General features: G+C 45.8%; 1 protein-coding gene across 1 annotated transcript in view; it reads right to left on the bottom strand.

Annotated features, from left to right (window-relative positions):
• Positions 1–8,843, bottom strand: part of LOC138663919 (zinc finger protein 773-like) — a 41,914-nt gene extending 33,071 nt beyond the window's left edge. Inside the window, exon 1 of the mRNA XM_069750293.1 lies at positions 8,800–8,843. Coding sequence (XP_069606394.1) covers positions 8,800–8,826 — 27 coding nt within the window. The 5' untranslated portion in view covers positions 8,827–8,843. The remainder of the gene's footprint in view (positions 1–8,799) is intronic.
• Between the last annotated feature and the right edge of the window lie 13,488 nt (positions 8,844–22,331).

Genomic DNA, 22,331 nt, shown 5'->3' with positions numbered 1-22,331 from the left:
ATCAGTCTGGCTTTATGCCTGATAGGTCAACGGCGATTAATCTGCGGAGGTTATATGTGAACTTGCAGCTGAAGTCTGACAACTGTGGCCGGAGGGTGATTGCGTCACTGGATGCCCATAAGGCGTTTGACAGTGTAGAGTGGGGATATCTCTGGCAGGTGTTGAAGTGTATGGGTTTTGGTCCGCAGTTTGTGGCTTGGATTCAGCTGTTGTATTCACTGCCGACGGCTAGAATCAGAGTGAACGGGGAATTGTCTCAGCCTATAAAGTTGGCTAGAGGCACTAGGCAGGGATGTCCGCTTTCGCCTCTCTTGTTTGCGCTGGCTGTGGAACCTCTTGCCGCCAAGATTCGACAATCTGATGGGGTCCCTTGGTTTAGATATGGGGAAGTTGAGGAAAAGATAGCGCTATATGCAGACGACGTTTTGCTGTTTTTGGCTGATCCGGTTGATTCACTGAGAGGGGCCATTGAAATTGTTGAAAGATTCGGTTCCGTATCGGGGCTAACAATTAATTGGGACAAATCGGTTCTGTTTAAGGTAGATGGTGTAGGAGAGAATGCGAGTGAGACTGTGGGTGATGAGCGGCTTAAGGTGGTATCTCATTTTAAATACCTTGGGATATGGATTTCGGTTCCAGTCGCGGAGTTCGTACATAGAAATCTGACTCCTGTTATGGGGGTGCTCAAGGCAAAGGTAGATGCTTGGAATAAGTTACATTTGTCGGTGGTTGGAAGGGTCAATCTTATTAAGATGGTCCTGATGCCTAAAATTTTATACGTTTTGCATAACGCGCCAATTTGGATCCCACGGGGGAAATTCCAACAGATTAATGGCCTCTTTAGAAGTTTGATATGGGGGAGACAATACCCACGTATTAGCCTGGAGACGCTTCAGCGACCCAAGGAAGATGGTGGTTTGGCTTTGCCCAACCCTGAAATATATTTTCTTGCAGCCCAGAGTCAGCATTTGAAGGGCTGGGCGCGGGAGGCGTCATCCAGTGCAGTACAACACCTGATGGAAGGGGTGACAGGCCGACGCCCGGTAATACAATGCTTGGAGGACGGCTCCTTGGGAGCATTGGGGAAGCTATATCCAACCCTGTTTCTGATACGTAAATTATGGAACAGATTGAGGCAGATTCGGGGGGGTTACAGGGTTAACCAAATTTACACCAATATGGTCTAACAATAACTTAAAGGAATTTGCGGCTCTGGGAGGTCTGATAGAGTGGCAGACTAAAGGAATTTGCTTTGTACACCAAATAGTCCAACAACGAGTGTTGAAGTCCTTTTCCCAATTACAAGCAGAGTTTGGTCTGAGGCCCACAGGAGAATATCAGTATGCACAGATGAGACATGCTTTTGGAGCTCAAAATAAGAGTACTGACATCGGGATTCAGGAGGACATAGTATTGGAGTATGTATGTGGTGACGGGACTACAAAGGGAGTTATTTCCACCCTATATAAGGACCTTATGCACACGCATCTGTTAGATTTTCCCATAAAGGCTAGAGCTAAGTGGGAGAGGGACTTGGGCCCGGTGGAGAATGAAACCTGGGAATCGGTGCTGGAGTGGGTTCCGCGATTGTCATTGAGTGAGCCGTATAGGTTGTCGCAGCTCTATATTTTGCACAGAGTATATAAATCTCCGGAAGTGTTACATAAAGCGGGGTTGCGTGCTGACTCTGAGTGCCCGAGGTGTGGGAGTGAGAATGCAGGAATTTATCATATGATGTGGACGTGTCCTAGACTGGCCGCTTTTTGGGTGGTTGTTTTGAGTCGCGTGGAAGGAGCGTATAAATGTAGAGTCCTGAGAGATCCGATAATATGCTTGTTGGGATATGTGGATGAAGTAGGAGTGGACAACACCTGGAAGATTGCAATTGCTAGGTTACTGTATATGGCCCGGAAAGTGATAGCACGGAACTGGATAAAGGCAGAACCACCTGCGAGGAGGGAATTTCTTCAATATGTACAACATGGTCTAAAGCTGGAAAAAGGTGTTTACAAGAGACGGGGGAAAATAGAAATGTTTAATAAAATGTGGTCTCCATGGCTTGAGTTGGGATGAGGAGTAATAGAAGTTGGGAACTATAGGCTTCAGATAGGCGAGAACTACTTGAGGCACTGGTGGCCTCAGGGGAGTTTAGATTTGGAATGAGCTGTCCTGTGGGGGGGGGGGGGGGTTGTTGTGGGTATGTTGGGGATTCTTAAAATTAAGAGAAGGTGTATGTAACATATTGAAATGTGGATGAGAAAGTGATGTTTTCTCTTTTTTGTTTATTGTTAATAAAAATCTATGTAAATAAAAAATAAAAAAAATAGCTACCTACAGGCCATCTATTTAAAACTGTGGTTTGTTCATCACACGGGTCACATATAAGTTCGCTCAAAATTCAGCCATTGGTAGTGAACGTGGAAAATATTGTCCTCCATTTAAAATGGGCAAGGTGCGTGGCAAGGGATGGAGAACTAAATGTGATGGTGCATGCAAGGCCAAGGCTGAGGCCGTGGGCAATCTGAAATTGTGCCACAGCAAACACCTACATCTTCTCGCCCGACCTTCCGGTACAAATTACTAGGGGATCACAGCTCAGCACTATTGAACCCAGAGCAGTGTCAAAAGGTTGTTGGTTAGATAGCAGATGTTTCCAGTCATTTTGCCACCACCACCCTGTCTTCCACATGGTCAAGTTTCAGTAGCCATGAGTCTGGACCACATATACCCCACTCAGATCCTCCTTCCTCCCACCATGCCGAGTGCCGGCGACAACTGATCCCACACTTAGACACTCCAAAGAGCTATTCACTTTTCTATTTATAGATTCGGGCCTCTCGTCCAGTCCACTTGAAGTGGGGCAAGAGGAGACAGCATGTAACGATGCCCAAATATCTGAGCAGCCACGGTCACACAAGGGCGACGGTGGGAAAGTGTCACAAGAGGTTGACGATGATGAGAGACAATTGCCAGAAAGTCAGGAGGAGGACCAGGGTGCGGAAGTGGAAGACGAGGTGATAGACGATATAGTAACTGACACAAGGTGGCAAGAGGACATGCAGAGCGAGGACAACAGCACACAGGGGGAGGAAGGCGTAGCACCCCAACAGGCAGGAAGAAGTAGGGTGGTGGTTGCAGATAGAAGGCGGGTAACTGTTCTCCGTAACACCAACACAACGGAAGTTGCCAGTCCAACCGTTAGGTCTTCCCAAGTCGGGTTGTTTTTTAAAGACTCTGCCGATAACCCCAAAAAGGCCATTTGCACCATCTGCCAGGCCAGCTTCAGCAGGGGTAGCAAAACTACCAGCCTGACCACCACCAGCATGATCAGTGCCCCCTGTGCAGTGTATGTATGTGCGCATACTGTGCCCCCCTGTGCAGTGTATGTGTGTGTGCGCATACTGTGCTCCCCTGTGCAGTGTATGTGTGTGCGCATACTGTGCCCCCTATGCAGTGTATGTGTGTGCGCATACTGTGCCTCCCAGTGCAGTGTGTGTGTGTGTGTGCGCGCATACTGTGCCCCCCTGTGCAGTGTGTGTGTGCACATACTGTGCCCCCCTGTGCAGTGTGTGTGTGTGTGCACATACTGTGCCCCCCTGTGCAGTGTGTGTGTGTGTGTGTGTGTGCGCATACTGTGCCCCCCTGTGCAGTGTGTGTGTGTGTGTGTGCGCGCATACTGTGCCCCCCTGTGCAGTGTGTGTGTGTGTGCGCGCATACTGTGCCCCCCTGTGCAGTGTGTGTGCGCATACTGTGCCCCCCCTGTGCAGTGTGTGTGTGTGCGCATACTGTGCCCCCCCTGTGCAGTGTGTGTGTGTGCGCATACTGTGCCCCCCCTGTGCAGTGTGTGTGTGCGCATACTGTGCCCCCCCTGTGCAGTGTATGTGTGTGTGCGCATACTGTGCCCCCCCTGGGCAGTGTGTGTGTGTGTGCATACTGTGCCCCCCTGTGCAGTGTATGTGTGCGTGTGCATACTTTGCCCCCCTGTGCAGTGTATGTATGTGTGTGTGCGCGCGCATACTGTGCCCCCCTGTGCAGTGTATGTGTGTGTGCGCGCATACTGTGCCCCCCTGTGCAGTGTATGTATGTGTGTGTGCATACACATGTCCCTGCCCTCTAATAGCGTCCCTGGTCCAGTAATAGTGGTCTCCTGTCTTGTAAACAGGATCACAGGAGGCAGAGTCCCTTCCTCTGGAAGTCTGCAGTGGCAGAAGTGGGGCAATGCAGCGGGCCCTGAATGGGAGGAGGGGGTGTCACAGCGGTGCAATGCTGTGGGCTCGATGTTGGCGGTAAGAGCTAAGTGGAGTGCATTGCTTTCCTGTCGGCCATATTTCTGAAGCTGTGGGCCACTGAAGGCGGAGATTGGGATCTTGGTCCAGATGCGATCTCAGTCTGCACATGCGCCGCCTGTGGTGGCTGTCTTCTTGAATCCCTCCACAGGGAAAACAATGCACTTACGCCGTAGCCTGGAGCCCTCATTATCATTGGAATATGTCTGTTAATAAATTGTTTCTCTAAAGCTTTATAGTGTAGTTTTAGGTCAGGGAGTGATGGTTAGGGATGAGCTAGCAAGGTGCAGGTACAGGTAGTGATGGCTACTTGCGGGCATGTGCAGCACTTGCGGTTTTGCACTTGCGGTGAGACAAAAAAAAAAAAAAACACTGCTAGCAGCGTTTTTTTCCATTGTTGCAAGTACCACATTTTCCGGATCGCGGCAAAACCGCAAGTGCCGCACATGTCCGCAAGTCCCACAGGGAATGAGTGAGGCCGAACGCTGTGTTGCCGTAAGTGATCTGCTACATGGCAGATGCGGAAAAACTGCCGGATCTTCCGCAAATGGCAAAAATCGCTGATGTGAAAGTAGCCTAAGTCACTGCCGACAGGGTCTGCATTAGTCGTACTCACCAATGAGGGAGGCAGCACGAAAAGTGCCTAGGGCAGCAAAAACTATAAATATGGCCCTGGATGTTGGTACTTGTCAATTCATAATGAATGTTTGTTTCGACATTAATTTAAAGTGAGTGGTTAAACGCTGGTATCTAGTTATTTTATTTTGCTTCCACCAGGAGTGATTCCTGGATGCTACGCCCGGGGGAACATGGGGTTATCAAACAGTCCCAAAAGTGGTGATGGTTGTGACTGTAGAGCAAATTGAAACCTGTTGGCTCTCTATATACGTAGTGAGTGGGATGTGTACGGTGAGTGTATAGCCAAGCCTAAACCCACATCATTTTTTTAAAGGGTGTCTATGATGCCTATAAAAACAATTTGTCAGACAGTATGCTCATGTATACCCCCAGGGGTAAATGTTTGTCAGCCCGTACACTTAGTGCATGGGCATTACAAGTATGGGAGACCCGCTGCTTTCTAATGGGAACATTTTTTATGATGCCCTCCTCCACGTCCCTTCAAAGGGGCATTGAAGTGCCTCCAACTTTTTGGCAGCCCTTGCATTCACTGCATAGGCAAACACTATGGGAGACCCACTTCCTAATAATGGGAACATTGTTTTCAGGAGGCCCTCATGTACGCCTCTTCAAAGGGGTATTGGGGGGTGTCCACATTTTTTTTGCAGCCCTGCCAATCACTGCACAAGCAATAATAATGTAGGAGACCCATTGTTTAATAATGTCAACCGCAAAGCATAGCCGGCTGATATCTCTCTAAGAATAGTGAGGGATGACTGCTGGCCCTTTAAGAATAGTAAAGGCTGCCTGATGGCCCTATAAAAATAGGCTTTGTGATTTTCAGAGTCCCTCCTTCATAGATGAAACAGGATGTGTCTGATGATGTGTCGTCTGATGTGTCACACACCACATGGCAAGATAAGGTTGTAAAATAAAATAATATAAATAATCATTTTTAATACAAAAAAATAAAATGTGGCACCTTCCCTTTAAGTGGTGAAAAAAATCCACAAGTTTGTAAAAAAAAAAAAATGGCGCCATTTTCCGAGACCCATAGCGTCTCCATTATTCTGGATTCTGGGAGGGATGAACACTAAACTGAGCTATGCAGATGGATTGGATCCTTCGCTATGGTACGCCGCTCCTCTGAGAAGCATGGAAATGTGCTCATCCCGGCGTAACCACAAATCCAAGTGGATGCAAACAGAGGGGGAATTTCAGAGGCACATCCATCTAGCAGGTAGGATCCCAATTGGTCGTCATATTTAAAACAAACCTCCAGCTGTTAACTGAAAAGGTAAAAAATGCATTCCGGGCGCTGGGTAAAATAATTTATTCCAAGAGGTTGCAGACACTAAAAATATGCTGCATAGCCAAAAAAAATGGGAGTACATGAATAAAAATGAAATACCAATTAAAAAAAAAGCATTAAAAGCATGAAATTAGTTCACTACGCGTTTCTGCTCAGAAGAGCCTTCATCAGGTTATTAGAGCTACATGACTTGTGAGGTATTTTATAGATATCCTCATCAATTGTGGGTGCGTTTTCTCATTTGAAAGAATCAATTCATGTTTTGCTTGTGAAAACCCATCTGTTTAGACTGAGCGATGAGTTCCGATCAAAGAGAAGAAATGCTATTAACAATATAGTGCAGAATCTATAGGAAGCTAAATATATACGGGATCTTATTTCGTCATTATTGGCTAATTGTTTCGCTGAAAAGTTAAATATTTTTAGTATATAAATTTATATTTTTTTAATTTATTTTTATTGGAAATTTTTATTTTATTGATATTTTTGTTTGTTAATCTACTGATCTCTACTTTTTGCTGTCGCTCGTTAGTTCTCTATAAGGCTACATTCACATTTGCGTTGTGTGTTGCGTCGGCGACGCAACGCACAAAGCATGCAAAAACGCATTGTTTTGTGACGCATGCGTCCATTTTTGGCTTGATTTTGGACGTAAAAAAAATGCAACTTGCTGCGTCCTCTGCGCCCTGACACTTGCGCCAAAAATGACGCATGCGTCACAAAACACAAGACAACGCATGTCCAAGTGCCCCCATTTTAAATATAGGGGCGCATAACGCACGCGTCGCCGCGGCTGCGCCTGACGCAATGCTAATGTAGCCTAAGCAAAATAGGATGGAGTGAAATGGGGAAAAAGGATATATGGACATATATTGAATAAGTTACTGGTGAATGTATCTAACTGCATTTGGGGGTGCCATTTCTTACCATGAATTTTAGATGAACTACCGTAATTTTTGGCTTTTGTTTTGTCACATTGGTTTGATTAAATCTCTAACCATTGTACTATATTCATTTTATTTACCCGTAACTTGCCACGCATTGGATTTGGCTGGCAAATAATAGATAGTGAATAGCAAGTGGTGGGTATTGTGTCCTGTTTTACAAAAGGATATGTTCTTAGGCTATGTTCACATTTGCGTTGTTGGGCGCAGCGTCGTCGACGCAACCAACAACGCATATCACAACGCTGCATTTTTTGACGCATGCGTTGACATAAACTAGTAATGTTCATGAATTTTGGCGCAGGGAAAACGCTACAAGTAGCGTCGTCCGCGCCCTGTCTGGTGCGTCAAATTGACGCATGCGTCGTAAAACGCAATACAACGCATACCGGCGCATATCCACGCGCCCCCCATGTTAAAGATAGGGGCGCATGTCGCATGTGTCGGTATGCGTCGACGACGCTGCGCCCAACGACGCAAATGTGAACGTAGCCTAAGATGTTTCTGTCCGATTTCAAATTGGGATGAGGTCTGGTTGGACATTATATCTCCCCGTGGGACAAATATTTGGGTTGTGGAGAACTACTGGAGATATGTGTCCCTAATTACAGAGCGTTCAGAGAATAGCGGTTCAAATTGCAAAAGACGCTTCTAATTTTACCCCTACCAATGGATGTGTGAGCATTGCCTTCTTGAGGAGGAGGTTTTCTCCGTTGTCCCCCTGTATCATGGCTCAGAGTTCTCGGGGGTGAAAACTCGGGGATTACACGGTTTCCGGAGTTTCATTGCGTCCATCTGGATATAGACTCATGAGCCTGTATATCCAATAAGATTCACTGGATTTAAACAGATTTTCTGTTTCTGGTTGAAATCGGTATTTGTTCTAGGGGAGTCACTGTGATAGAATCAACATTTGTATTGTGTAAATGGATCTGATGTTTCGACCAGCTTTGCTGTAGGAAGACTTTTTTCACATTGTGTCTGTGGCCATTCATGCGGCTCAAATGCGGCAAATATGGCCAATTCGGATTCGGCGATCGTTTGCCGAACATATTCGCTCATCTCTAATGTTAATAGCATTTCTTCTCTTGGATCTGGGCTCATCGGTCTCTTTAAAGGGACACTGTCACCTGAATTTGGAGGGAACAATCTTCAGCCATGGAGGCTGAAGGCAAGGCAAGATTGCCTTGCGCAGGCGTGTACTACGGAGGACAGAGAATGAACTTCAATCCAATATTGCAGCCAGCGGGTAAGGAAAGGATGAATCAAAAACCCCCCAAAACCCCGCCTTCATGGCTGAAGATTGTTCCCTCCAAATTCAGGTGACAGTGTCCCTTTAATATGTTAACAGCCACGGGTGTATTACGAATCCACCCATAGGTGTTAGGATCAGATAAGCTGTCACGTGCTGGGAAGATGCGGGCTCATCCCCGAAGCCTGCATCAAAGGGAGGAAGACGAACGTGGACGGACCTATATGTCATAAGCCGTGAAGGGGTTAATACTCCTGATATTTTCCCCAACTGCTCCTCAAAAAAAAACTGGGAAAGTCAGGGAGAAAATCATCATCAACTAGTAAAAGACAAACCTTCATACAGCAGATGAAAGATTGAAAAGCTGTGGCTCAGCCCAGCACCTACCTCCACCTGCAGAGCCGCACACCACATATATGGCTGTTCTGTGCACACAGGACCTGTGATGAGGTCACAGGAGGGGAGGAGTCAGGGGTCACATGATCAGGGGCCTCAGTGTATGCAGGACTCTGCTGTGCTGGTTGTCATGGTGTTGGATGAGGGGAAGTTTATGTGTGGGGTCAGGAGGGGTTTACAGTGTGGATGTAGCAGAGCCATGTGTGTACGAGGTGTACGGAGCGGAGCCGTGTGTGTACGAGGTGTACAGAGAGGAGCCGTGTGTGTATGAGGTGTACGGAGCAGAGCCACGTGTGTATATGAGGTGCACGGAGCGGAGCCGTTTGTGTACGAGGTGTACGGAGCAGAGCCGTGTGTGTACGAGGTGTACGGAGCAGAGCCGTGTGTGTACGAGATGTACGGAGCGGAGCCGTGTGTGTATGAGGTGTACGGAGCTGAGTCGTGTGTGTACGAAGTGTACAGAGCAGAGCCACATATGTACGAGGTGTACGGAGCGAAGCTGCATGTGTACGAGGTGTACAGAGCAGAGCCGTGTCTGTACGAGGTGTACGGAGCGGAGCCGTGTGTGTACGAGGTGTACGGAGCTGAGCCATGTGTGTATGAGGTGTACAGAGCAGAGCTACGTGTGTATGAGGTGTACAGAGCAGAGCTACGTGTGTACGAGGTGTACAGAGCGGAGCCACATATGTACGAGGTGTACGGAGCGAAGCCGCATGTGTACGAGGTGTACAGAGCAGAGCCATATCTGTATGAGGTGTACAGAGCTGAGCCGTGTGTGTAGGAGGTGTACGGAGCAGAGCCATGTGTACGAGGTGGCGGAGCCACGTGTGTACGGGGTGTACAAAGCGGAGCTGCATGTGTACGAGGTGTACGGAGAGGAGCCTCATGTGTACCAGGTGTACGGAGTGGAGCCGTGTGACCAACATGTACGGAGCAGAGATGCATGTTTTCTATGTGTACAAAGCAGAGCCGCATGTGTACAATATGTAATGTACGGACTGATGTTGCGACCCGTACAGTGGTGCCATGTGTGTATGACGTGTACGGATCGGAGCTGCGCATCTTCTACATGTACGGTGCTAAGCCGCATGTGAACAGCGTATATGGAGCCGAGTCGTGGGTACGACATCTGCTAGTCAGAGCCACGTGTATATGACAAGCACTGAGCCGAGTGACATTTGTAGATTGTGTAAGGTACGGAGCCAGTTTGTACCGCGTGTTTGAATCGGAGTCGTGTGTGTACGACATGTACAGAGTGGAGCTGTGTGGGCACGTTACGTACAGAGTGGAGCTGTGTGGGCACGTTATGTACAGAGTGGAGCTGTGTGGGCACGTTATGTACAGAGGAGAGCCGTGTGGCTACAACTTGTGCGGAGTGGAGCCATGTGGCTATGACTTCGGGGCGGAGCCGTGTTGCTACGTGTGCGGAGCGGAGTCGTGCCGCTACAACTTGTACGGAGCGGAGCCGCCTCATTCAGACTACGTATGTGTTCTTTTTACAAACGTGAAATAAACAGCCTTCTGAATGAGGGCTGACACTGACAGACTGGAAAATGCACTGCACAATGTAAATAGGGCAGTTTATTGTCATTGAGTGGTCAGGTACCTTGTGGGAATAATAAATACGTAAAAGAATATGTGCATATTTGTATTCTTCCATGACAACAAAAAAGACAAGTGATTTACTTGTGCAAGTAACATATATAAAATGTTGTAAATTGGGCGTCACTGTAATCGTATTGGTTTTTACTATAACCCTTTTTCTTTATACCGTATAAAGAAGACAAAATCGCCATTCTGGCTCTGCTATGGAGTGATGTAAAGCCTTTTCGCTAAGATCAAGTGTAGTATCTTTCAAAAAGGTTGCTTTTAGGTGTGGGACCACCCCAGTGGGTATGGTGCGCTTGTTAGAGCGCCAGGTGGCTCATAGTCATCTGGTAGAAATACTGGCCCTCCAGTATTTATACCAGTAGGTTTGGTAAATTTAAAAGCCCAAAGTGATTCTGGGAGGCCTTAACTCACTAGGCCTGGGAATCCCACTTGAGTTTTGACACTTTTGCTCAAATTTTTATTCTTATTTGAGCATACACCATTTTCTGGGATTTTTGGCTGAGAGGGGGAGTTGGTTAAAGGGAACCTGTCACCTGAATTTGGCGGGCTCTGTTAACGGTCCGATGGGCGGTGTTTTCTGTTCTTTCATGCACCCCTTCCTTTCCCGCTGGCCGCAATATTGTCTTGAATTTGATTAGGTTTCCTCTGTAGGACACGCGTGCGCAATGCAATCTCGCCTTGCGCACGGGCAGTATGCTTTGCCCAACTGCGGGCAAAGCCGAAAAGCATTAGTGCGCATGCGCCGGCGCACTATGTCCCGGAAGTATTTCGCTGTGTTCCGGGACATAGTGCCCCGGCGCATGCACACTAATGCTTTTCGGCTTTGCCCGCAGTTGGGCAAAGCATACTGCACATGCGCAAGGTGAAATTGCATTGCGCACGCGTGTACTATGGAGGAAACAATCAAATTCAAGACAATATTGCGGCCAGCGGGAAAGAAAGGGGTGCATGAAAGAACAGAAAACACCACCCATCAGACCGTTAACAGAGCCTGCCAAATTCAGGTGACAGGTTCCCTTTAAGGAGATATGGTCCAAATGAAGCTAAGTCAAGATGAGCTACATCTAAGAATACTTAAGGTACTTGGCTCAGTTATTGCTGGGGTCCTCTAAATAATATTTTAGAGATTTCTAGTGACTGGTACTGTACCGCATGTCTGACGCAAAGCTAATGTGATGCCCATGTTCAAAAACAGCACCAGGTATTTCCCTGGTAATTACACTGTTCTCCATATTTTCAAAAGCTGTCATGTTCATTTATGAATTGAGCCATTTATTAATGATTTTGACTTCATGAATTCAAATCTGACTGAAATTTTTTAGTTGGCTCTTGTTTCTATGATATCAAAGAGTTTTCCTTTTACTGCTACATATTATTAATGCATGAAGCTTTCAGTACCTTAAAACATTATTTTTGCAAACATAAAGATGCAGAATATTTAGTCATGCCAATTTTCTGATATTTTTTTAAAGGAAACTTAGCAACAATTCCAATAAGTAAAACATGTCTAAACACTATTGTGAATTATAAACAGTTTCAGAAATTGCACTACAAAATTTGGTCCTAACTCAGTGACAACTCTTTTTTGCTTGTCTCTTGTACTCCTGCATCGGATCATCTTTTACAATTGTCCAGTAGTAATTTGCAAGCATTGATAGATTCCATGTTCGTTGACATATTTTCTCCATAGCCTCAATATATTGGTGAAATCTCTCACCGTGCTCGTCACTCACTGCTCCGCAGTTTGGTGGAATGAAGTCTAGATGCGAATGTAAGAAATTAATCTTTAAGGACGTTACAGCCAAGATCCTTATATGTGTTGAGATTTTCCACCAATACTTCATAGTTACCCGCTCTTGAGTTTCCCAAAAAATTAGTTACCACTAGAAGAAGAGGGGACGGGAAGAAAAACATTAGACTCGATCAAAGAAGACCCAGGAAAACATACTCAGAAAGGAGGTAAGAACATTTTTAAAACAATCCACAGCGAGGAGATTGGAACAAAACAAAATCCTCTAAACTGCATGCTCGCAAACGCCAGAAGCCTGACAAACAAGATGGAAGAACTAGAAGCAGAAATATCTACAGGTAACTTTGACATAGTGGGAATAACCGAGACATGGTTAGATGAAAGCTATGACTGGGCAGTTAACTTACAGGGTTACAGTCTGTTTAAAAAGGATCGTAAAAATCGGAGAGGAGGAGGGGTTTGTCTCTATGTAAAGTCTTGTCTAAAGTCCACTTTAAGGGAGGATATTAGCGAAGGGAATGAGGATGTCGAGTCCATATGGGTCAAAATTCATGGTGGGAAAAATGGTAACAAAATTCTCATTGGGGTCTGTTACAAACCCATAAATATAACTGAAACCATGGAAAGTCTACTTCTAAAGCAGATAGATGAAGCTGCAACCCATAATGAGGTCCTGGTTATGGGGGACTTTAACTACCCGGTTATTAACTGGGAAACAGAAACCTGTGAAACCCATAAAGGCAACAGGTTTCTGCTAATAACCAAGAAAAATTATCTTTCACAATTGGTGCAGAATCCAACCAGAGGAGCAGCACTTTTAGACCTAATACTATCTAATAGACCTGACAGAATAACAAATTTGCAGGTGGTCGGGCATCTAGGAAATAGCGACCACAATATTGTACAGTTTCACCTGTCTTTCACTAGGGGGACTTGTCAGGGAATCACAAAAACACTGGACTTTAGGAAGGCAAAGTTTGACCAGCTTAGAGATGCCCTTAATCTGGTAGACTGGGACAATATCCTCAGAAATAAAAATACAGATAATAAATGGAAAATGTTTAAGAACATCCTAAATAGGCACTGTAAGCGGTTTATACCTTGTGGGAATAAAAGGACTAGAAATAGGAAAAACCCAATGTGGCTAAACAAAGAAGGAAGACAGGCAATTAACAATAAAAAGAAAGCATTTGCACTACTAAAGCAGGATGGCACCATTGAAGCTCTAAAAAACTATAGGGAGAAAAATACTTTATCTAAAAAACTAATTAAAGCTGCCAAAAAGGAAACAGAGAAGCACATTGCTAAGGAGAGTAAAACTAATCCCAAACTGTTCTTCAACTATATCAATAGTAAAAGAATAAAAACTGAAAATGTAGGCCCCTTAAAAAATAGTGAGGAAAGAATGGTTATACATGATGAGGAAAAAGCTAACATATTAAACACCTTCTTCTCCACGGTATTCACGGTGGAAAATGAAATGCTAGGTGAAATCCCAAGAAACAATGAAAACCCTATATTAAGGGTCACCAATCTAACCCAAGAAGAGGTGCGAAACCGGCTAAATAAGATTAAAATAGATAAATCTCCGGGTCCGGATGGCATACACCCACGAGTACTAAGAGAACTAAGTAATGTAATAGATAAACCATTATTTCTTATTTTTAGGGACTCTATAGCGACGGGGTCTGTTCCGCAGGACTGGCGCATAGCAAATGTGGTGCCAATATTCAAAAAGGGCTCTAAAAGTGAACCTGGAAATTATAGGCCAGTAAGTCTAACCTCTATTGTTGGTAAAATATTTGAAGGGTTTCTGAGGGATGTTATTCTGGATTATCTCAATGAGAATAACTGTTTAACTCCATATCAGCATGGGTTTATGAGAAATCGCTCCTGTCAAACAAATCTAATCAGTTTTTATGAAGAGGTAAGCTATAGGCTGGACCATGGTGAGTCATTGGACGTGGTATATCTCGATTTTTCCAAAGCGTTTGATACCGTGCCGCACAAGAGGTTGGTACACAAAATGAAAATGCTTGGTCTGGGGGAAAATGTGTGTAAATGGGTTAGTAACTGGCTTAGTGATAGAAAGCAGAGGGTGGATATAAATGGTATAGTCTCTAACTGGGTCACTGTGACCAGTGGGGTACCGCAGGGGTCAGTATTGGGACCTGTTCTCTTCAACATATTCATTAATGATCTGGTAGAAGGTTTACACAGTAAAATATCGATATTTGCAGATGATACAAAACTATGTAAAGCAGTTAATACAAGAGAAGATAGTATTCTGCTACAGATGGATCTGGATAAGTTGGAAACTTGGGCTGAAAGGTGGCAGATGAGGTTTAACAATGATAAATGTAAGGTTATACACATGGGAAGAAGGAATCAATATCACCATTACACACTGAACGGGAAACCACTGGGTAAATCTGACAGGGAGAAGGACTTGGGGATCCTAGTTAATGATAAACTTACCTGGAGCGGCCAGTGCCAGGCAGCAGCTGCCAAGGCAAACAGGATCATGGGGTGCATTAAAAGAGGTCTGGATACACATGATGAGAGCATTATACTGCCTCTGTACAAATCCATAGTTAGACCGCACATGGAGTACTGTGTCCAGCTTTGGGCACCGGTGCTCAGGAAGGATATAATGGAACTAGAGAGAGTACAAAGGAGGGCAACAAAATTAATAAAGGGGATGGGAGAACTACAATACCCAGATAGATTAGCGAAATTAGGATTATTTAGTCTAGAAAAAAGACGACTGAGGGGCGATCTAATAACCATGTATAAGTATATAAGGGGACAATACAAATATCTCGCTGAGGATCTGTTTATACCAAGGAAGGTGACGGGCACAAGGGGGCAGAGAAGGTTTTTCCACCAACATAGAAGAGGATTCTTTACTGTTAGGGCAGTGAGAATCTGGAATTGCTTGCCTGAGGAGGTGGTGATGGCGAACTCAGTCGAGGGGTTAAAGAGAGGCCTGGATGTCTTCCTGGAGCAGAACAATATTGTATCATACAATTATTAGGTTCTGTAGAAGGATGTAGATCTGGGGATTTATTATGATGGAATATAGGCTGAACTGGATGGACAAATGTCTTTTTTCGGCCTTACTAACTATGTTACTATGTTACTTACTAACTATGTTACTATGTTACTTAGGTGAATGCTACCTATGCAGATTTCTTTTTGCCCTGCAACAAACGAAGAAACTCATCATCTTGAAGAAGCTTATGAATTTGAGGTCCAATAAACACTCCTTCCTTTGTCTTTTTTTCATTCGACCTTGGAAATTTATCAATCAGATACTTGAATGCATTTGCATTTTTATGCATTGCCGTTACATAGTTCTTCATTGGGCCCAACTTGATATGCAATGGTGGTAACAAAATCTTATATGGGTCAACAAGTGTCATTGTAGTGATATTCTCTTGTATTTCTATCCCACTCACACAGAAAGCAGCCTTAGGCCGGTTTCACACGTCAGTGGCTCCGGTACGTGAGGTGTCAGTTTCTTCACGTACCGGAGACACTGACTCACGTAGACACATTGAAATCAATGTGTCTCTGCACATGTCAGCGTGTTTTCACGGACCGTGTGTCCGTGTGCAAAACACGGAGACATGTCAGTGTTCGTGGGAGCGCACGGATTACACGGACCCATTAAAGTCAATGGGTCCGTGTAAAACACGTACCGCACACGGACGCTGTCCGTGTGCAGTCCGTGTGCCGTGCAGGAGACAGCGCTACAGTAAGCACTGTCCCCCCAGCGTGGTGCTGAAGCCGCCATTCATATCGTCTCTCCAGCAGCGTTCGCTAGAGAGAAGATATGAAAAATCCTTTTTTTTCGTGTTTAAAATAAAGATCCCTGTCCCCTCCCCCCTCCCACCCCCTGTGCGCCCGCCCGCTGTTAATAAAATACTCACCCGGTTCCCTCGCAACTTCCTCTCAGCGCCAGCTTCTCCTGTATGAGCGGTCACGTGGTGCCGCCGATTACAGTCATGAATATGCGGCTCCACCTCCCATAGGGGTGAGTATTTTATTAACAGCGGGTGGGCGCACAGGGGGGGGGGGAGGGGACAGGGATCTTTATTTTAAACACGAAAAAAAAAAAAAGGATTTTTCATACCTTCTCTCTAGCGAACGCTGCTGGAGAGAAGATATGAATGGCGGCTTCAGCACCAGATGCAGGGGACAGCGCTTATCTCTAGTGCTGTCTCCTGCACGCTCCGTGTGGTACCCAGTCGGCACATGGGTGGCACACGGCTGCTGCACGTGTGCCACACTGATGTTCAAGGTAAGCACACGGACACGGATAATTCCGGTACCGATTTTTCCGGTACCAGAATTATCTGGACGTGTGAGACTGGCCTTACTAATACTACTCTAATCAGCTTATGGCTGCTGCCATTAATAACAGTGAGAGCATGCAGTGGCTGATGGGAGTATCCATTGTGCATTTTTCCTCATTTGCTGTTTTTTAGAACCTCTGCATTTATCAAGTAATAGCTAGTGAGTTTGAGATCTTCATGCTATCTCTGCAATTTTCAAGTAATAGCTAGTGAGTTTGAGATCTTCATGCTATCTCTGTGAACTGTTGGTCAGTCTCTTCCTTGTAAATAGACAGTGGTTGCAACCGGAGAGAAAAGCACTCACGCACAGGAGTCAGAAATAAGTATGAGGGGTTCTCTAAACTTTATTGAGTAACTCATGTTTATATAGAAAATATGTGCAAAGCTAATTTCATTCATTTATTATTATTAAATGCAAAAAATCAACTTTAATAGGTGAATCTGGAGCGCCCCCAGACACAGGGCCACAGGTTCTCTCGGTACCGGTCCTCTCTGTCTCAGTCCTAGGATTGTCACGGTGGCTGGACCCGGTCCGTGACCCTGCTAAGGGGCGCCCAATGAAAGGGTGATAAAAGTTGTTAGGTGTTTGTGACGCCACCTGTGGTATTCGGTCAGGGTGACCGACGCTGCTTGGGGTCCGCTGGGGTGTGATGTGATAGCAGCTAGATGGTATACCTTCCCACAGGTGAAGTAGATCCCCAGGGCTTCCCAGTGGTGTAGGTGGCGATGGTGTGAGGCGCAGTTAATAACGAGGACACAGGGTTGCAGTCTCTTTACCTCTTTACTGGTGACTTCAGGATCCCCAATCCGGAGCACTGTTAACAGGGCTGGCTGAGACCGGCCGGTCCGAAGGCACATCCAGAGTTCCCTTTGCAGGTGGAAATCAGTGCCTACCAACTAGCGCCTGTGTGTTGCAGTCCTTCCCTGCGGAGCATTCGGGATAGTCCTCACAACTGTCGTTTCTATTCTGATGTTCTGCTTCGTCCCCCTGTTTGTTATGGCTAGGAAGCACCCGATTGACGGGAAGGCTTGGAGCTATTCTGGGACCCTAGAGACGTCCCTCTCCACGCTTGCCCCTATGTCTTCTTAGGTGATGTATGTTAGACAGCCAACCTGTAATCAATTGTCCTGCCTCTGTTTGAAGTAATGCTTGGAGTCAGTTACTTCCTCGGCGTTCTGGCCACCGGCTACGCGCCTCAGTAGGATGTTGCCAATCTCGGGGCACGACTCCTACTGGTTCCCCTTTGTGCTTTGATCTCGTTTCTCACTTCTCCACAATATACTTTGCTTCGTGTCCTTCCTTTAGATGCCGCCGCAAGGTAGTGCAGGCATGGCTCTGTAACGATCTGTCCTTGTCGCTAAGTCACTGTCAGGTTCCCACGCCTGACAGGGACCCCTCTGAATCTTCCCCGCAACACCCCCTGCCACGGGATATTGCCTGGACAAAACCCAGCCAGCTTCTCTCTAACTTCCTATCCAACCCCCAGTTTTACCAAAGTGTGAGGAGTGGCCTAATAAATAGAACCTTTTGCTCCCCCTAGTGGCCAGAGTGTGAAGTGTAGTGTGTGATACCTGGTCAGGTGAACTCCTTTAGTGCCATCAGACGTACCATCACTCCCCTTAGCGGCAGAGCGACATTACTGCATCGACCAGGTCTCTGTGGCGCTGCAAATCTATTTTAGCTATTCAGACAGTTTCATGCAAGCATGCATGTAGACGAAGTTCTAATGGTAATCAAATCATTCAATTCCTGCACTGATCCATCCTACATGTGTTCACTCTATTCTATGTCAGCAAGCAGCTTGTAATGGTACAACTCCCTGTCATACCGGCCTCCACTTTCGCTGCAGCCGCTTCTTCCATCAGCTCCTCTCACTGTGTCTCCGCCCACCACTCTGGGCATCGCGCTGATTCCCCATTTCATCTTCCTGCTGCTCGGGGATTTCGGCGTGGTGTCCGTGCTTCCTCCGTCCTGTGTCTGCTCCGCATATGCACCTTAGGTTGCGCACGCTCCCCCCTCTTCTTAACCCTTCCCACGTCCTCTCTGGTCCTGGGTTCTCCAATCAGGTAACTGCTCGGGCTATATCAGGCTTCTCCATAATGGAGGCGCCTGATTATTGTGTGCTATTCGTACTCAGTTAGGCCTTGTCTGGTTCTGACGCTTTGTCAGCTCTAGACTCGCAGGCTACTTTCCTGTATTATCCTCCTGTCTCCCTCCGTTTCCTAGCCCTGCCTCCTGTAGTCTGCTCTGTGTTCCCACTTCCCTTTTCCATACAGTCCTGTTTGTTTTTCCCTCTTCACTCCCGTCCTCCCTCTCCTGTCTCTTCCTGAGCCATCCCTCTTGGTGCCGGCTGTTGCGGTATTTGACCCCCTCGGGCCTGCTCCCAACTATCCCTGTATAGGGGTTGGCAATCCCGGGTTCGCTTGTTCATGGGTGTGTCAGTACCGTGACCCAGAGGGACCACTCTCTTTTCGTCCATCCCAGATGTCACACTCGATGCTGTCTCATCTACTGCATGTCACCTGCAATATATTTTAATGAATTATGCTTCCTGAATATTTGCTATAATTCATCTGTTGAATTGTTCTCAGTACTCACTGTTGTATATCCATGGGGGGGAGTCACTGTAGATGTTATCTTGAGAGAGATGTTATAGCACAGAGATGGAATCAGGACTAGTGTCTTTGATCATCTATCCACACCAGGATGTGTTGAGCAGCTGTTGCTAATTTATCCCAATCTAGCTCCCACAATTCATCAAGAAAAAGTAGTTATACCATGGCAGTTAGTCAGGGCAGGAGACAGGTAACCCACACTTTGCTCTCCCTTTTAGCCATGTGCTTTATTTCTATACTCCTGTGTTGCCTTGTCATCCACATTCACCGCACTATTCCTCCTCATACACATTAACCCTCTCTAAGCTTCCCTCTCCCATGTACAGCTCCCATGTATTTCTCACCTTCCTGAAAAACCTCAGCTCATCTTGCCCAAACACATTGCACAAAAAAGCTTCGTATAATTTCAAAAACTACTTGCTCTTTATCTTCCTACTCCTACTGATTTCGGTGGACATCTCCCCCAACCTCAACCCCTACCCTACCTCATATCAAAACCATACTAATCTTATTAATATCACTTGCACTCCCTCATCTCCTTCTTATTTGTGCCCTCTGGAATCCACGGTCTGTATGTAACAAGCTTCCTTTCCTGCACAACTAATTTCTGAATAACTCTTTGAATCTGTTGGCCCTCACTGAAACCTAGATCCCAGATTGTGTCACTGTCTCCCCTACTGCCATTTCCCATGGTGGCTTACAATTCTCCCATTCCCCAAGACCCACAAACAGACCTGGTGGCGGAGTCGGTATACTCCTGTCACCACAATGCACTTTCCATGTCATCCCCCCAGTTCCATCACTTTCATTCCCTTCTTTTGAGGTCCACACCATCAGGCTCTGTTCAATCTCCTATCTAGATAACTTACCGCTTCCCCTCTCTTACCACAGCATTCTCTCCTTCACGCTCACAAATCCATGCCCACCCCAGCACACTCCTACCTACCATACATTCAGAAATCTACAAGCCATTAACCCTCATACACTTTCAGACTCCATACGCTCATCACTGTCCCCAATCTCTTTTTCCTGTCCTGATCTGGCTGTCCACCACTACAATGGGACTCTCAGAAGCACCCTGGACCAAGTAGCGCCATTCACCCCCAGAACCTCCAAACACAGAGTAAAACAGCCCTAACCCATCCTGCAAAAATAACTACAGACCAGTCTCCAATCTCCCCTTCATCTCTAAACTCTTGGAGCGCCTGATCTACTCCCGCCTTACCCATTACCTCTCCACTCGCTCCCTCCTAGACTCTTCAGTCTGGCTTCCACCTCCTACATTTGACAGAAACTGCACTCATCAAAGTGAACACTGCCCTCTCCTGGTTCTCTTCCTATCTTTATGACCGCTACTTCAGTGTTTTGTTCGCTGGCTCCATTTCATCTCCTCTTCCTTTTGCTGTCGGGGTTCCTCAGGGCTCAGTCCTTGGCCCCCTTCTCTTCTCTCTTTACACGGCCCAAATTGGACAGACCATCAGCAGATTTGGCTTTCAGTACCATCTTTATGCTGATGACACACAACTATACACATCATCCCCTGACCTTACCCCCGCTGTACTACAGAATGCCAGTGACTATCCGCAGTCTCCACATCATGTCTGTTCTCTATCTGAAACTCAACCTCTCCAAAACGCAACTTCTGCTCCCGCCGTCTACTAACCTCCCGAAATCTGACATTTCCCTCTCCGTAGGTGGCACCATAATAACACCCCGGCAGCAGGCACTCTGTTTGGGTGTTATGTTTGACACCAATCTCTCCTTCACATCTCATATACAATCTCTTGCCCGTTCTTGCCACTTACACCTAAAGAACATCTCTAGAATCCACCCTTTTCTCACCATGGAAACAACAAAACCCTCACTGTCGCCTTGATCCACTCACGCCTGGACTACTGCAATGTTCTATTAATTGGCCTCCTGTTACTCGGCTTTCTCCTCTCTAGTCTATCCTTAATGCAGCATCCAGGGTCGTTCATCTAGCTAATTGGTATTTAGAAGTGTCTGCTCTTCGCCAGTCGTTACACTGGCTGTCCATTCATCATAGAATCCAATTCAAAGTACTTGTTCTCACCCACAAAGCTCTCCACAGTGTGGCACCCCCTTACATCTCCTCCCTCATTTCTATCTATCAGCCTAACCGACCACTGCGCTCTGCAAACAACTTTCAACTAACCTCTAACCACTAATCCGTACCCCCCACTCCCGACTCCAAGACTTCTCCCGTAATGTGCCAATCCTCTGAAATGCTCTACCCCAAGATATTAGGACCATCCACAATTTGCATAGTTTTAGGCACTCCCTCAAAACACATTTGTTCAGAGTGGCCTATCACGTTCCCTAATCAAAGTCATTTTATGTGTAAGTGTGCGTGTGTAGCACATTCACTACTTCCATCTATCCCCCACTCCCTCAAGATGGCTGGACCATCATTGTAAATACACACCTGTACTTTGTATCTACCCCACCTCAATGTATATTGTAAGCTCTCACGAGCATGGTCGTCTTAATGGTCGCTTTAATTATTGTATTGTTAACGTTGTTATTTATGACTGTTTTGTTTGAAACTGTAAAGCGCTGAGGAATACAATACAGACCAAAAGTTTGGAAACACCTTCTCATTTAAAGATTTTTCTGTATTTTCATGACTATTAAAATTGTACATTCACACTGAAGGCATCAAAACTATGAATTAACACGTGGAATTATATTCTTAACAAAAAAAAGTGTGAAACAACTGAAATTAAGTCTTATATTCTAGGTTCTTCAAAGTAGCCACCTTTTGCTTTGATGACTGCTTTGCGCACTCTTGGCATTCTCTTGATGAGCTTCAAGAGGTAGTCACCGGGAATCAGGGTGGATAAAAATCAATGTTTTTTTAAAAACAATCAAAAAAATCAGATTTTTTTTATTTAAATCGGATTTTTTTCAATAAACTGCTTTTTGAGGAAAATATTTTACCATCCAAAGGTTCTTCCATCATGAGATAAAGCTGAGTTGTTTAACTCAGTAGAATAAAGGCTGTATATGTGTAACATTCACAATGCCATGCTCTTCCAGAGGTTTCTGTAGGATTAGTGGGCAGTTTCTCTCCTATATTATCACAGACGCTCGCTTTACATACGCAGTTCTGAAAACTGAATTTGACTCCGCAGAGGTCCCAGCCTCTTCTTCACCGCAAAAAT

The sequence above is a fragment of the Ranitomeya imitator genome, chromosome 2 (assembly GCF_032444005.1).
Source record: "Ranitomeya imitator isolate aRanImi1 chromosome 2, aRanImi1.pri, whole genome shotgun sequence".
Lineage (NCBI taxonomy): Eukaryota > Metazoa > Chordata > Amphibia > Anura > Dendrobatidae > Ranitomeya > Ranitomeya imitator.
The sequence above is the reverse complement of the archived record's forward strand: the minus strand, read 5'-3'. Positions and strand labels throughout refer to the sequence as shown.